This window comes from Anolis sagrei, chromosome 1, assembly GCF_037176765.1.
Source record: "Anolis sagrei isolate rAnoSag1 chromosome 1, rAnoSag1.mat, whole genome shotgun sequence".
NCBI lineage: Eukaryota > Metazoa > Chordata > Lepidosauria > Squamata > Dactyloidae > Anolis > Anolis sagrei.
In genome coordinates this window covers 179,730,988-179,744,938 of record NC_090021.1, presented here as the reverse complement: position 1 = coordinate 179,744,938, position 13,951 = coordinate 179,730,988, and the positions used below count along the sequence as shown (strand labels likewise).

General features: G+C 39.7%; 2 protein-coding genes across 2 annotated transcripts in view; one reads left to right on the top strand and one right to left on the bottom strand.

Annotated features, from left to right (window-relative positions):
- The window catches only part of DNAH7 (dynein axonemal heavy chain 7), a 184,480-nt gene that overhangs the window by 27,937 nt on the left and 142,592 nt on the right, over positions 1 to 13,951 (bottom strand). The window contains exons 51-53 of the mRNA XM_060780806.2: positions 11,465 to 11,591; positions 9,674 to 9,868; positions 6,953 to 7,045 (exon numbers count right to left, since the gene is read on the bottom strand). Of these exons, the coding sequence (XP_060636789.2) occupies positions 6,953 to 7,045; positions 9,674 to 9,868; positions 11,465 to 11,591 (415 nt within the window). The remainder of the gene's footprint in view (positions 1 to 6,952; positions 7,046 to 9,673; positions 9,869 to 11,464; positions 11,592 to 13,951) is intronic.
- LOC132778124 (baculoviral IAP repeat-containing protein 5.1-like) lies at positions 428 to 4,997 on the top strand. The gene is made up of 4 exons (XM_060780794.2): positions 428 to 565; positions 2,687 to 2,796; positions 4,469 to 4,589; positions 4,705 to 4,997. Exons 1-4 carry the CDS (start codon positions 428 to 430, stop codon positions 4,960 to 4,962), a joined length of 627 nt encoding a protein of 208 aa, XP_060636777.2. The 3' UTR covers positions 4,963 to 4,997.

Below are 13,951 nucleotides of genomic sequence, written 5' to 3'. Positions count from 1 at the left end.
GAGACATGTTTCCAAATCAGTATGTTTTGCCAGCAACAAACTTTTACAAGACTCCAAGGTGGCCATTCTAGTCCAAAATAATAGTTCGTTAAAAAACACTTAAGAGTAGATCACAATTGACCAAAGTAGAATTTCCACCCTCAGTATAGACATACTGGAGTTTGTCTTAATGCAATCCCACTGAGATGTATAAGTGTCTGACTATGCTTTTTACACAACTTGTTCTCCAAACACAATGCATGACCTCAGTGTAGAGGAGAACATTTGACCACAGCTCTCTCCCTTCTGAGAGTTGCAAACATTTAATTTTGAAATGGTGTTTACAGGTGAAGCCGATCAAGAGAGCCCACAAATTGACTTAAATACAAAGAGAGAAAGCACACAATATCAGTGTAGAGAAAGAAGGTGACTAAACCAACTTCTTAAAATGGAGACAATCCTCAAAGACATCCATGCAACTACCAACAGCCTCTTTGACTTTAGGGATATGTATGAGTATGAAAATCGCTTGAAAACCTTCACTCAGTGGCCTTTTAAAGAGAATTGCAAATGCACTCCTGAAAATGTAAGTCTATCAAGATACTATGGTGATTCTATATTTAAATAATACACAAGTTTTGAGGGCTATGTATACTATTTAAAGAGAGTACTAGTGGGTTTAAAAGGAACTAATGTTTACACAAACCTAGATAGATAGTGCTTTTAAAATGTCTTTCTTTAGAAGTTTATGTTCTAGAAGAAGACAGCTGAAAATCTACTAAATTCCCTGTGGGAATGCTGTATTTCAATATATTCTTATGTTTTCTAGTAGAAGAAAGACACAACATGTCTTCTTACTCCAAAAGCTTGTCTTCTAGAGAGGTTACAGCCAGAGTTGAAGTTGTTGTTGTATTTCCAATTAGTTTTATACTATCTTCCTTCCAAATGACATTCAGCTGTCTCATAGAAAAACTAAATTAAAGTAAAACTGAAGCCCCTGTGAGTTGAGGCAAACTACTGTTGTTAATAGCACAAGAACCCACTGAAGAAGCATACTGCTTTACTGATTTTGTGTTGTCTTAATGGATTTGTGTGAAAGAATTTTAATTCTATGTTAATTTAATTGATTTTTAATACTAACCTTTTATATAATTTCATGTATGAATTTTTGTAAGTCATAGGATCAAAGAGTTTGAAGAGACCTCATGGGCCATCTAGTCCAACCCCCTGCCAAGAAGCAGGAATATTGCATTCAAATCACCCCTGACAGATGGCCATCCAGCCTCTGTTTAAAAGCCTCCAAAGAAGGAGCCTCCACCACACTCTGGGGCAGAGAGTTCCACTGCTGAACGGCTCTCACAGTCAGGAAGTTCTTCCTCATGTTCAGATGGAATCTCCTTTCTTGTAGTTTGAAGCCATTGTTCCGCGTCCTTGTCTCAAAGGAAGAAGAAAACAAGCTTGCTCCCTCCTCCCTGTGGCTTCCTCTCACATATTTATACATGGGTATCATATCTCCTCTCATCCTTCTCTTCTTCAGGCTAAACATGCCTAGCTCCTTAAGCCGCTCCTCATAGGGTTTGTTCTCCAGACCCTTGATCATTGTAGTCACCCTCCTCTGGACACATTCCAGCTTGTGGTGCCCAGAATTGGACACAATATTCCAGGTGTGGTCTAACCAAAGCGGAATAGAGGGGGAACATTACTTCCTTAGATCTAGACACTATGCTCCTATTGATGCAGGCCAAAATCCCATTGACATCTTCCAGACAATCCCTATATCCCAGGATCTGAACCCAGGTTTTCTGCATTAAACTGGATTATATGAGTCCACACTACCAGATAATGTGGGATAAACAGAAAACCTGGGATCAGATCCTGGGATATAGGGCCTGTCTGGAAGGGCCTTTGAGCAACAGTTCTGGAGGAAAGGAGCATTAGGGCCCTTCCACACAACCCTATATACCAAAACATCAAGGCCAAAAATCCCACATTATCTGAGTGTGGACTCAGATAACCCAGTTCAAAGCAGATATTGTGGGATTTTCTGCCTTGATATTCTGGGATATAGGGCTGTGTGGAAGGGCCCTCAGAGAGAAGAAAAACAGCAGAAATAGAAAATGCATTTGTCTGCACAGAAATCTGCTTGTACAGCTCTGGATGCTGCCTTTTCACTTTAACATTGGCTACTTCCATGCTTTGCTGTCCTATCTTTGCTCTGGTCCACTAAACCTCCCTAAGCAACATAAATTGCAGTTGGGGCAAGCTCTGCAAAAGCTGAATATGCAAGGTTAAGCAAACACAACGATAATCGTGCAAACTAAGTAGAATAAATCTTGCCAATAGCTGCTGGATCAAAGACTTAATTTGACCTTGTAAACCTCGCAAGATAAATGTGGAGAACCCATATTTTGGATCGGGCGAACAGAGTAAGTTTATATGGTGAAGCTAAGCAGGAGGCACTTTAAGAATAATTCAAAAGCAAAGATAATTGTAATATAACTCTGCTGCTCATCATGAAAATATTTCGACATGTATGTGACTGGCAGAAATCCAAACACATCATAAGTTTCTTAGACTTAATTTCAAAATGGGGAAGAAATGTTAAAATATTGTAAATTTCCTGAGCCTATAGAGTGGTGTATTTACAATATTATAAAATGTCTGGATGATCCCATGGAACCTATGTGGGTTTTCTCTTCCCATGCAGATGGCCAGTGCTGGTTTTATCCAGTGTCCAAACACAGATGAACCAGATGTGGTGAAGTGTTTCTTTTGCTTGATAGAGTTGGAGGGATGGGAGCCCAATGATGACCCCTGGTAAGGACACTTGAGCAAAGTTCATTAAGCTAGAAATTTTGCAAAGACAATTTGAAGTAATAAGCTAGATATATTCAAGAAAAATTGACTTTTAAGGTAAAGCTTGGTTTATGTATTTATTTACTACTAGCTGTCCCCTGCCACGCGTTGCTGTGGCCCAGTCTGGTGTTCTGGAAAATAAAGTAATGAGAAAGTGTTGGTTTCTAATATATGTAATTCCTTTATGCTTGTGAGTAAACAGTATTTCTTGTTGTTTCTTTGTCAGTGTTGATGTGGAGAGTGTCTGGTTTGCCTACTCTGGAATATGCAACATATCATAGTCCTTCTTTAAGGGTCTCTTTCAAATCTATGATACTATATCTGTGTGTGTGAGAGAGAATCGTATCTATCTATCCTATCTATCTATCTATCTATCTATCTATCTATATTTATGACTGGATGGCTCTTTGTCAGGAGGGCTCTGATTACATTTTCTTGTCCTGGTGAAGAGAGTTGGACTGGATGGCCTCAAGTATTTTCTGTTGGTCATGGGGGGTTCTGTGTGGGAAGTTTGCCCCATTTCTGTCGTTTGTGGGTTTCAGAATGCTCTTTAATTGTAGTGAACTATAAATCCCAGTAACTACAAATCCCAAATGTCAAGGTTTATTTCCTCCAAACTCCATCTATGTTCATATTTAGGCATATGGAATTTTTGTGTCAAGTTTGGTCCAGATCCATCATTGTTTGAGTCCACAGTGCTCTCTGGATGTAGGTGAACTACAACTCCCAAACTCAACGTCAATGCCCACCAAACCTTTCCAGTGTTTTCTGTTGGCCATGGAAGTCCTGTATGCCATGTCTGGTTCAATTCCATCATTGGTGGTATTCAGAATGCTCTTTGATTGCAGGTGAACTATAAATCCCAGCAACTACAACTCCCAAATGTCAAGGTCTATTTCCCTTAAACTCCATCTGTGTTCATATTTGGGCATATGGAATATTCATGCCAAGTTTGGTCCAGATCCATCATTGTTAGAGTCCACAGTGCTCTCTGGATGTGGGTGAACTATAATTCCCAAACTCAAGGTCAATGTCCACCAAACCTTTCCAGTTTTTTCTGTTGGTCATGGGAGCCCTGTGTGCTAAGTTTGGCCCAATTCCATCATTGGTGGAATTCAGAATGCTCTTTGATTGTAGGTAAACTATAAATCCCAGCAACGACAATTCCCAAATGACAAAATCAATTTTTTTGAGTGGAGGACATAAATTGGACTGTTAGGTGTCTTGTGTCCAAATTTGGTGTCAATTCCCCCAGTGGTTTTTGAGTTCTGATGGTAGCACGAACTAACATTTTTATTTATATAGATACTTGTATAGGGAGCCCCTGGTAGGAAGTGGGTTAAACCACTGAGCTGCTAAGCTTGTTGACCGAAAGGTTGCAGGCTCGAATCTGGGGAGCTGTGTGAGCTTATGCGCATACGTTGTAATGTATTTTTTTTTAATTTTTTGGCTTTTGAAGTCTTTTCTGCTGTGTTTTTCAGTGTTGTTTTGAATGATGATCACTCGTATTGTGTATTGTGTTCAAATTTGGTGTCAATTCGTCCAGTGGTTTTTGAGTTATGGTAATCCCACAAACAAACAAACATTACATTTTTATTTATACAGATTTATGTGAAAATTATTCTTTTTACAGGCAGGAACATGCCAAACGTAGCAACGACTCTTGTGGATTTTTGTCCCTTTCTAAGAATTTTGATGACCTAACAGTGGAGGAATACTACGAAAAAGAGATGGAGCGAGTCAGGGTTTTCCTTGTAAGTAATAGATTATAGTTCTTCTAGTCCCTTGCCACTGTTTGTAATGTCAGTGCTATATGCCTAGTCTGTAAATATATTGCAACTAAATGAAATTCTCTGCTTGCTCCTTTAGTGCAAAACTGGCAGAAGTGTAATACATGCCTTTGAAAAAGAAGTGGCCCTAACTAGAAAGCGCCTTGTGGATCATTTTGTGAATAAATACGAATTTACTCCAGACTGGGAAAAACCACCCCAGACCTTCCTGCCAGGTATAGATTCTGCTGCAAAAGAACACTGTGTGTTCATGGCTGAACAGAAGACAATATCTCAGAATGGAGAAGGCAAGCCTGCTCTGCTGACAAGCGCAACCAATGGAAACATAGGCCTATGACAAGGGCGTGTAGCATTGCCCAGAAAGCAGCTCTGAAGGGGAACAACTTGGTAATATGGGCTGGTAGACAAGGGAGAGGAATATTTGGATATGTCTCTGTTCCTGATGCTGGAATTTATCTACAATGTTCTACATGAAACCAGAAGTGGGGAAAAGGAGAAAATATTGGCCTTATGCAACCCAATGTTGTGTAGGAGACACACAAGGAAGACATCTTTTTTAAATAAAGAATTTTCAATAGTACTGTGTGAATCTTCTTTAAAGACGACAAACAGGTTGATCATGTTTACAACTAAGTGCAATAATCTTGTGGCTAACCGGGCAAGAAAGTGTCCCAACATAATGGAGGATCACCTTCTCTGGGGATAGTTATGCCCACTTGCACCTTTCAGTGCCACCACTGTACTAACTGTAATGTAATGAATAAACTTGTACTGATCTGCACCTCAACTTAACCTCTTCTCATCTGCCTTATAGTGCTGGGAATAGCTAGCTTCAACTATTTTGCTTTTGTGGTTCAGAAGCAGAATGTTGACGGCAATACACATTTAGCTTTTTTCAACTGTGAAATCGAAAATCTTTCCCCTGGCACTTATGCAAAGTATTCAAATAAAACCAAGTTTGAAAGAGGGTTGGTCAAAAGGTTTGAAGTACAGGAAAAGCAAATTTCATAATGCTGGGTACCAGACGCTCTTGGACTGTTGGAGTCCATCTTCTATTGGGCCATGGACTGCCCACCCTTGCAAGGAGAATAGTAAGAATATCTCCTCTACATCATAAACATGCTAAGGGTACTCAGGGAATCACAGGTCCCTTCAACACTGCGATATAGCCCAGATTATCAAATGAGATAATCCACATTATCTGTTTTGAACTGAGTCTACACTGCCATACACAGTTCAAAGCAGATTATCTGGATTTTATATTGTAGTGTAGAAGGGCCACACATCCTTCTTAAGAGAAAATGAACCCCTTAAAACCTCTCATTTCAGCCACATAGTGGCTTGAAAATCATCTGTGGGGAAAATGGGTAATTCCTTATCCCATTTTGTGAAGAAACCATCACAATGTGTTGTAGAAGACAGTGATCAGGGGAGGATTTGCACCACTAATGCTTGTGTGCCAGTTGCACCCATACTTTGGGAAGTCACACTTGGCCACAGTAGTCCATACTTTGCTTACATCCTGTATAGACTACTGCAACGTGCTCTACGTGGGGTTGCCTGTTTGGGATCCAATGGGTGTCAGTCAGATTACTCATCAGAGTGGCATATAGAGTGCATATAACTCCCTGTTACGCCAGCTCCATTGGCTGCCAGTCTGCTACCGAGCACAATTCAAAGTACTGGCTTTAGCCTATAAAGCCCAGCTTACCTGTACGAGTGTATCTCCCTTTATGAACAATCTCTGAGATTAAGATCATCTGGGGAGGCCCTGCTCTTGGTTCCACCTCCCTCGCAAGTGCGATTGGTGGGGACAAGAGACAGGGCCTTCTCATTGGTGGCTCCTCAGCTATGGAACTCCCTCTCCAATGAAATTAGATCAACGCCCTCCCTCCTGGCCTTCAGAAGAAAAGTAAAAACTTGGCTATGGGACTAAGCCTTTGGGCAGTGAGCAGTACAAAGAATGATCAGGGATTATATGCAATAGATATGATATTTATTTACAGTATTTGTATAACGTTTTTCTCATCCCGAGGGGGACTCAAAGCGATATTTGGAATGGCCTGGACTATGAATGTTGGATTAATGCTTTATATTTATATGTTTTTAATTCCAAGTTTAATGTTAAATGATGTTGTGTTTTATGATTTAATTGATAATTGTGTGTTTTTATCATTATGTTAGGTTTCTGCATGAGAGGCATTAAATTTTGCCATAATTATCATGGAAACTGCTTTGAGTCCCCCGCTGGGGTGAGTAAAGTGGTATAAAAGTGAAGTAAATAAATAAATAAATAATCTCAGTGTCCTTTGGTTATCCACACTTACTTTGTCAGATCTCAAGCAGCGGATGATGAGCATTCTCTGAAACTCTCCCAGTTTATTTTGCCATTCATCGGGAAATTTCTCATGATGAGGTTCCTGAAAAACAGATGCATGCATAACTTGCTTTCAACTTTTACAGACTAGTGTCACAGAAAACTGGCTATCTTAATTGCACTTTGGGAATCTGTCCCAGAACAGTTTAAAGTGGATTAAATGTAAAAGCAGCTTGAAGAAACTTGGAAAAAAGAGCCCTTCCAGACATTTATTTATGCCATAACTCTCTCCTTGTGGTATTTCAAGTAATTCTGTATTAAAAAAATGTATTTGGAATTGGGAAGGGAGCATTTTATATTTAGCTCAAAAGCCTCTCCTCTGGGATGTTCTTTCCTTTTTATTTGTTTAATGGTAACTAGGGATCTGTTTTAAAATACTGCATTTCATGTGTTGCTAGACAGTAAGGAAGCTTGAACAACTGTAGCAGAACAGATCTAAATTAAATATTTGCAATGCATTAGCTATGACTCCATGAAGTTACCCACTTTTAAGTAAGGGACAGAGTCCCCACCCAGCTCCAGTGAAAAGTGAATATCCTATATCTACTTCCAAGTGCATATATTTGTTTCATAGGCTATAGAATTGTTGTATTCAAGACCTGAAACACCTTTTCACCCAGCACCACACCAAAGTCCAGAAGTACTAATACAGCAGTTTGTTGAGAAAAGCATGTACAAAGAGGGGGGGGAAAGGCATTTCCCAAAAGAGCAGAACCGAAGGTACCATATACACTCGAGTATAAGCCAGCCCAAATATAAGCCGAGGCACCTAATTTTACCATAAAAAACTGGGATAACGTATTGACTTGAGTATAAGCCAAGGATGGGAAATGCAGCAGCTACTGGGATATTTCAAAATGAAAATAGATACCAATAACATTACATTAATTGAGGCATCAGTAGGTTAAATATTTTTGAATATTTACATAAAACTGAAATTTAAGATACAACTGTCCAACTCTGATTAAACCATTATTCTAACCTTCTTCCTGGTAAAGGTGTTTATGTATCCTTCCAATAATAATAGAGAGTAAAATAATAAATGTAATAAACATAATAATAGAGTAAAATAATAAATGTAATACTAATAGAGTAAAATAATGTCAATGTAATAATCATAATAAATAGAGTAAAATAATAAAATAATAAAAAAACTGGATGTCCCTTGTCATCTCATTCCCCCCTATAGGAAAGTTTTGCTTCACGATCTCCACTAAAATGAGCTCTGCAAATAATCTGTCCTTGTTTATCTCGTGTTTATCTCGCCTGAGTTTTTAATCTGATTCTACCCAGTTTTCTTTTATCCATTGCATGTAGCTCTCCCATGTTATTGTGATTGTGTTTATTGTAATTTTATATTGCTATGTCGTCTTTTGTTTTATGTAATTGCGTTATTATTGTTTATTATTCGCGTTTTCGGTTTTGTTTTATTTCATGCAATTGTTGTTTTGGGCTTGGCCTCACGTAAGCCGCACCGAGTCCCCATCGGGGAGATGGAGCGGGGTACAAATAAAGATGATGATGATGATGATGATGATGATTATTATTATTATTATTATTATTATCTCTTCCAACTATGAGTCTATGATTTTAAAGTTAAGACTAAAAACGCAGGATGGCTTCATTATCCTTATTGATGTGAAAGTCGTGATGCAACCTCAGATTCTTAATTATTGTTTTGGGGGGTCGTGTCAAGAGTGACTCCTGGTGTGAGCCCCCGGTAGCGCAGTGGGTTAAACCCCTGTGCCAGCAGGACTATAAGACTGAGAGGTCGCAGGTTCAAATCTAGGGAGAGGTGGATGAGCTTCCTCTATTAGCTCCAGCTCCTCATGCGGGGACATGAGAGAAGCCTCCCACAAGGATGATAAAAACATCAAAATCATCCAGGCGTCCCCTGGGCAACGTCCTTGCAGACGGCCATTTCTCTTACACCAGGAGGAGATTCTTAATATGCTTAGCCAACTCTTAATAGCACCAAAGGGTCTTCAGAAATCCAAGCAGAAGAGTTTCGTCTTATTTGCTAAATTGTTACTTTATCAGTGCTTTGGAAAGCAATAGCCCAGCATGACTACTAGTCAAGCCAACTGGGAGGTTTTGACAGCTGTAGTCACAAAAAGTAACATTTCAAAACTCTGGTTCTAGCCTCATAGAACTTAACCTGATAGATTAATTCATGCAAAGAATGTACTCTGCTACCAAGCAACAGAACAAAGCCTGATTACCAAATCAGCACTGAACCAACCCAACCTTGCCTTTCACCTGTGAATTACTTGGACAATGTTGCTCTTCATGATAGGAGTTATTAAGCCTTCCTTATTAAAACATAATTAAGTGTAAGAAAATTAAACTACAAATTTATTCCTTTGTTCAGGCTAAACTAAATTAATTTTGTAGCAGAAAAAAATTACACAGTCTACTCCCCTTAAGAAATACTGTCTAAAATTAAAACCCATCATGTCTAAAGCGAGCAAACTGCTTTTATTCTCTTTCCTCATTATCCCCAAAAGCTGTATTTTCCATAGGCAAAGTATTTCGCAAGACTAACTAAAACCACAGCAATGATTCCTACAAATGTATGTAAAGCTTTAAAAAGGTGTAGATAATAAGGTGTGGAATGAATGTTTATTTCCATCAGTGAGTGAAAGAGGGTGAAGCGGGGTGGGGAACATACCAAACTATCATAGACTGCCTTCCACCCTTCCTTCAAGTGAATAAATCCCTTCCGAATGCCTTTAAAGGTTGGCAAATCATCAAGGCGGCAGATTTCATCCCATGATTTCTGGGGGAGCCACGGGCAGGGATTAGAATAGGGGTTGTCCAGGCCTATGCCGCCCGTCAGCAAAAACGTCCACTCCGCTGCATCAATCTGCAATTCATTAAAATAAGTTACTTCACAGGGAACATTGGCACGTGAAAGACAGATGTTCCAAAATAGTTTCCCAAGAGAGACAGATACAAAAAGAGAAAGTGGGAGTGAAGGAATCAAGCAGCACCTTTATCCTCCCTCACCCTTTTTTAAAGTTCAAAATGAGAGACTTCATGGCGTCAACATCAAAATCCAGTGTTGGGGTCAGAGTTTAGGACTGTTGAGTTTCTGCAATGATGGCCATCCACAGACCCCTCATCTCAGACTCAACATGATCAGAAGAGCAAGAAGAAAGAGTAGCCTACGGGACATGAGTGCAGTTCTCCCCACACATCAAACATATGGGACAATTAAAGTCTAAAAGTATTCATTTATAAATAAATGACAGAATTCCACATTTTTGTTTGGCTCCTCAGACTGGCATAACACCATGTAACACAATTTTTGTTCCTGGGTTATACATGTCATTTCCTAATTTTAACAAGACTGATATTTTATACTAGCTTTTTACCAGTTATATTTTGCAAGCCCTGTTTTATCCCTCTTATATCCTGCTTTTAACTGTTGAATTTTACAATGCTTTGTATAGATGCTTGTAAGATGTTGTTACGTTTTTAACATGACTGATCTTTTATATTGGCTTCTTACTGGAAAATGTACAGTTCCTAGCATATGTTGCACTTGCATCGCCACACCTCACGATGTATATTTTGCACACCCTGTTTTATCTTGTTTGCATCTTATTTTTAAATGTTGGATTTTACAGTGTTTTGTATAGATTTTTGCTACTTTCGGTGTAAATGCATACGACCATTGGTCGGAGCAATAATAAACTGATTGATTGATTCAATCGGGACATGATTTGCTTTGGCTCCTCAATCTGACATAGCACTATGTTACACAATTTTTGTTCCTGGGTTATAAATGTCATTTCCTAATTGGTTCTATCATAAAAACATGGGAAAAGTTTATTAAACTGCAAAAACTTTGTTTTTGCAAGAGATACATCCTGCAGCACATTGTGATATAATTTTTCAATTACTATCTAATCAAGTCTCAACCAATTCAACCTAATTTATGGAAGCCACATAAATGAAGTTCTGGAGTATAACAACTATTTTCAAAGTAAGTACTGCACAATTAAACAGGAAATAACACTTTCAAACCAGAAACAGATTTTTTTTTCAAATTTTGTTATATAGTATAATTATCCCACTGCACCAAACTTTGGGTTATTCCTGGAAACCAAGGGTATTAATCTTATGAGAAGCTTCTCAAAGGCAGTCACTGCTGACATGTATGTCTATGATAGTAGAGGAGTAATGTCAGAGGTGTCCAGTGTTTGGGGACCCCTGGGCTCCTCCCCCACAAATCTGGAACTTTTCCTATTCCAAACAATGGTTAATTGGGCACAAACTAATAGCAAAATGCATGTTGTCTGCTCTTCCTTGCTTAAACTTTTCTCCAAACCACCAGCTCCGACTGCATGTGTATATCAGTCAAGTGAACAAGAAGCAACAACATGGTGCAGCATTTTGCAACACTGGCATATCAGTATGAGGTATACCATGCAGTAACTCTTCTAGCAGCACTAACCATTTTTTCATGCTTCAAAAGGTTTACGTTCAGGCAGAAGGAGAAGAGCAACTTGTCTTTTTCAAAGAGGGAACGGCAGATATTGACATAGAGGGAGTAGGTGAAGTGATCTTTGAGAATCTTCAGCCTGCAAGCATGAAAAAGGAAACAGGGCAGGGGAACCCAAATTAATCTCACTTTGCAGCCAACCACTTAGTAAACATAATTACAAACTCTTTAAGTTTCAGCCGTTCTGGTCCATTTAGCCTCAAATAATCAGAAATACTAATTAACAATACACATCCATTTTGAAACACAAATATAGCCAAACAGAAATTTCTCAGACATAGGTTTTCTTAGAAAATTTCCAGATTCATTTCGTTTTCTGTTTCCTTCCAATTTGTAGATTTTTCCTCCTGAATATTCTCTATCATTTCTTTGGGGTGGCTATCATCTCATCTGCTACCTTGCTAAACTCCATGCCCATTTGGCACAGGGAGCTCCTGCGGCTAGTCTGTTGCCCAGACTGTAATAATGGATCTACTCCTTTGTCAGTTATGATTCCTGCCAAGGCCTACTTTAACATGAGAAAACAAAACAAAGGACGAGATCCAAGCCACCACCATCACCCATGAACCCAATTGCTGGCCGTGCATCATCATAGATACTGTTCCCTTGCAACCACCTTTAAATTGCACTAATGGTTAACTGCCCAGGCCAGGAGAATGTTTACTGTTCTTCTCTCTCCAATTCTGGAAGCCTCTATCAAGTGAGTATATAATTATATATCCATTTATCTGGGAATAAACCTCATTAATCTTACTGTGACTTGCTTCTCATTAGATAGGTGTAAGATTGTACCGGAAGCCACAGTATTTATGATGTGGGAACTGTGGAGGATTACATATATTATATGATGTACTGTTCCCATTACAAGGAGCTAAGTTTTAAATATACAGACCATACTCTGCATAGATAAGCCTACTGGTGCCACAGCGGTGACAAGAAAGTTTGGAAAAGATTGCCTCATTTGCTTTTGCAGAGGCAAGAAAACATTATAAATTAACAGCTGTGTGACTGTGAACTGTGATAAGTTGCTCCTCACATTCTTCATTTGCTCATATAATTTGATTTGATTTTTTAAAGGGCTGTGAGGTTGGAACAAATAAAGAGTTTGATCCAGACGTCGTCATGCTTGGGTTATGTGCCTTGAAGTCATGACAAACATAAACTTCACTGATTCAAATTAGTTTTAGTATAACTATGTATGGTAAGGGTAAAGGTTTCCACTTGACATTAAGTCTAGTCATGTCCAACTCTGGGGGGTGGTGCTCATCTCAATTTTTAAGTTGAAGAGCCGACGTCATCCTTAGACACTTCCAAAGTCATGTGGCCAGCATGACAAGCATGACTTCATGGAGTGTTGTTACCTTCCTGCAGAAGAGGTATTTATTATTTATTTATTCACCCACCAATCTACTCACATTTGCATGTTATCGAACTGCTAGGTTGGCAGAAGCTGGGCCAACAGTGGAAGCTCACCCTGCTCCTTGGATTCGAACTGCTGACCTTTCAGCAAGTTCAGCAGCTCAGCTGTTAACCTGCTGCACCACTTCTACCATGAGCAGTGAACATGCATATCATCAGTATCAAATTGGGACAGTCAAGATATTTCAGTACATCCCCATTTGGCAGTATTTCCTGATTCATCAATGGAAAACTAGTGTAGACAAAAGGCCCTTCTACACTATGCTATAATCCAAGAGGAAACAACCCGCTTCCTCTCGGGTTGTAGTCCCCACCCTCCACCCTGGGCTTTCCTGGGAGGGGTGCCTGGATGGCATCTTGGATCAACCAAAGGTTGACCCAGGATGCCATTCAGCCCCCTCCATCCCCCCATTTTGTCCCCCAAACCTATCAGAGGAGGTGGGAGGGAAGGGGAGGGAGGAGGAAAATACCTCCTCCCTTCCACACCTCCTGATATACCATTTTCTTGCATCAGGAGGACTGTAGAGAGGGGCCTGCACTGCCCACAGGCCCCTCCAGTGACTTGAGGGGGGGCAAAATGGGGGCTGGGAGGGAAGGGGATGTCATCCCACTCCTCCAGGCTTTTGGGAGCATAAGGAAGCAGGATGGCTGTAGGGACTGACTCATGGGAAGCAGTCATGGGAGTCAGTCCCCACAGGACCTTCACCTCTAAAGACCATCCAGGGTCATAGCTTAAGGTCCAGATTTACTCTGCATTAATTCACTTTTACCTGAAGCATCATTTGGATGCCTCAGGTAAAAGCAAAACAGGCCCTACGTTTTGGGCCTTTCTGGAAGGGCCCTAAAATAATCCAGTTCAAAACAGATAATCTGATGTTTATATGGCAGTGTAGATGGGGCCTAAACCACTGAGTTGAAGGCAAAATGTGGTCAATGGGCTACCTGTGATCTGCACTAGTCCAACCATCCTTGCAATAAAGTAGCTTGTTGGTGTATTTTTTTTTTAAAATCAGCATTTCT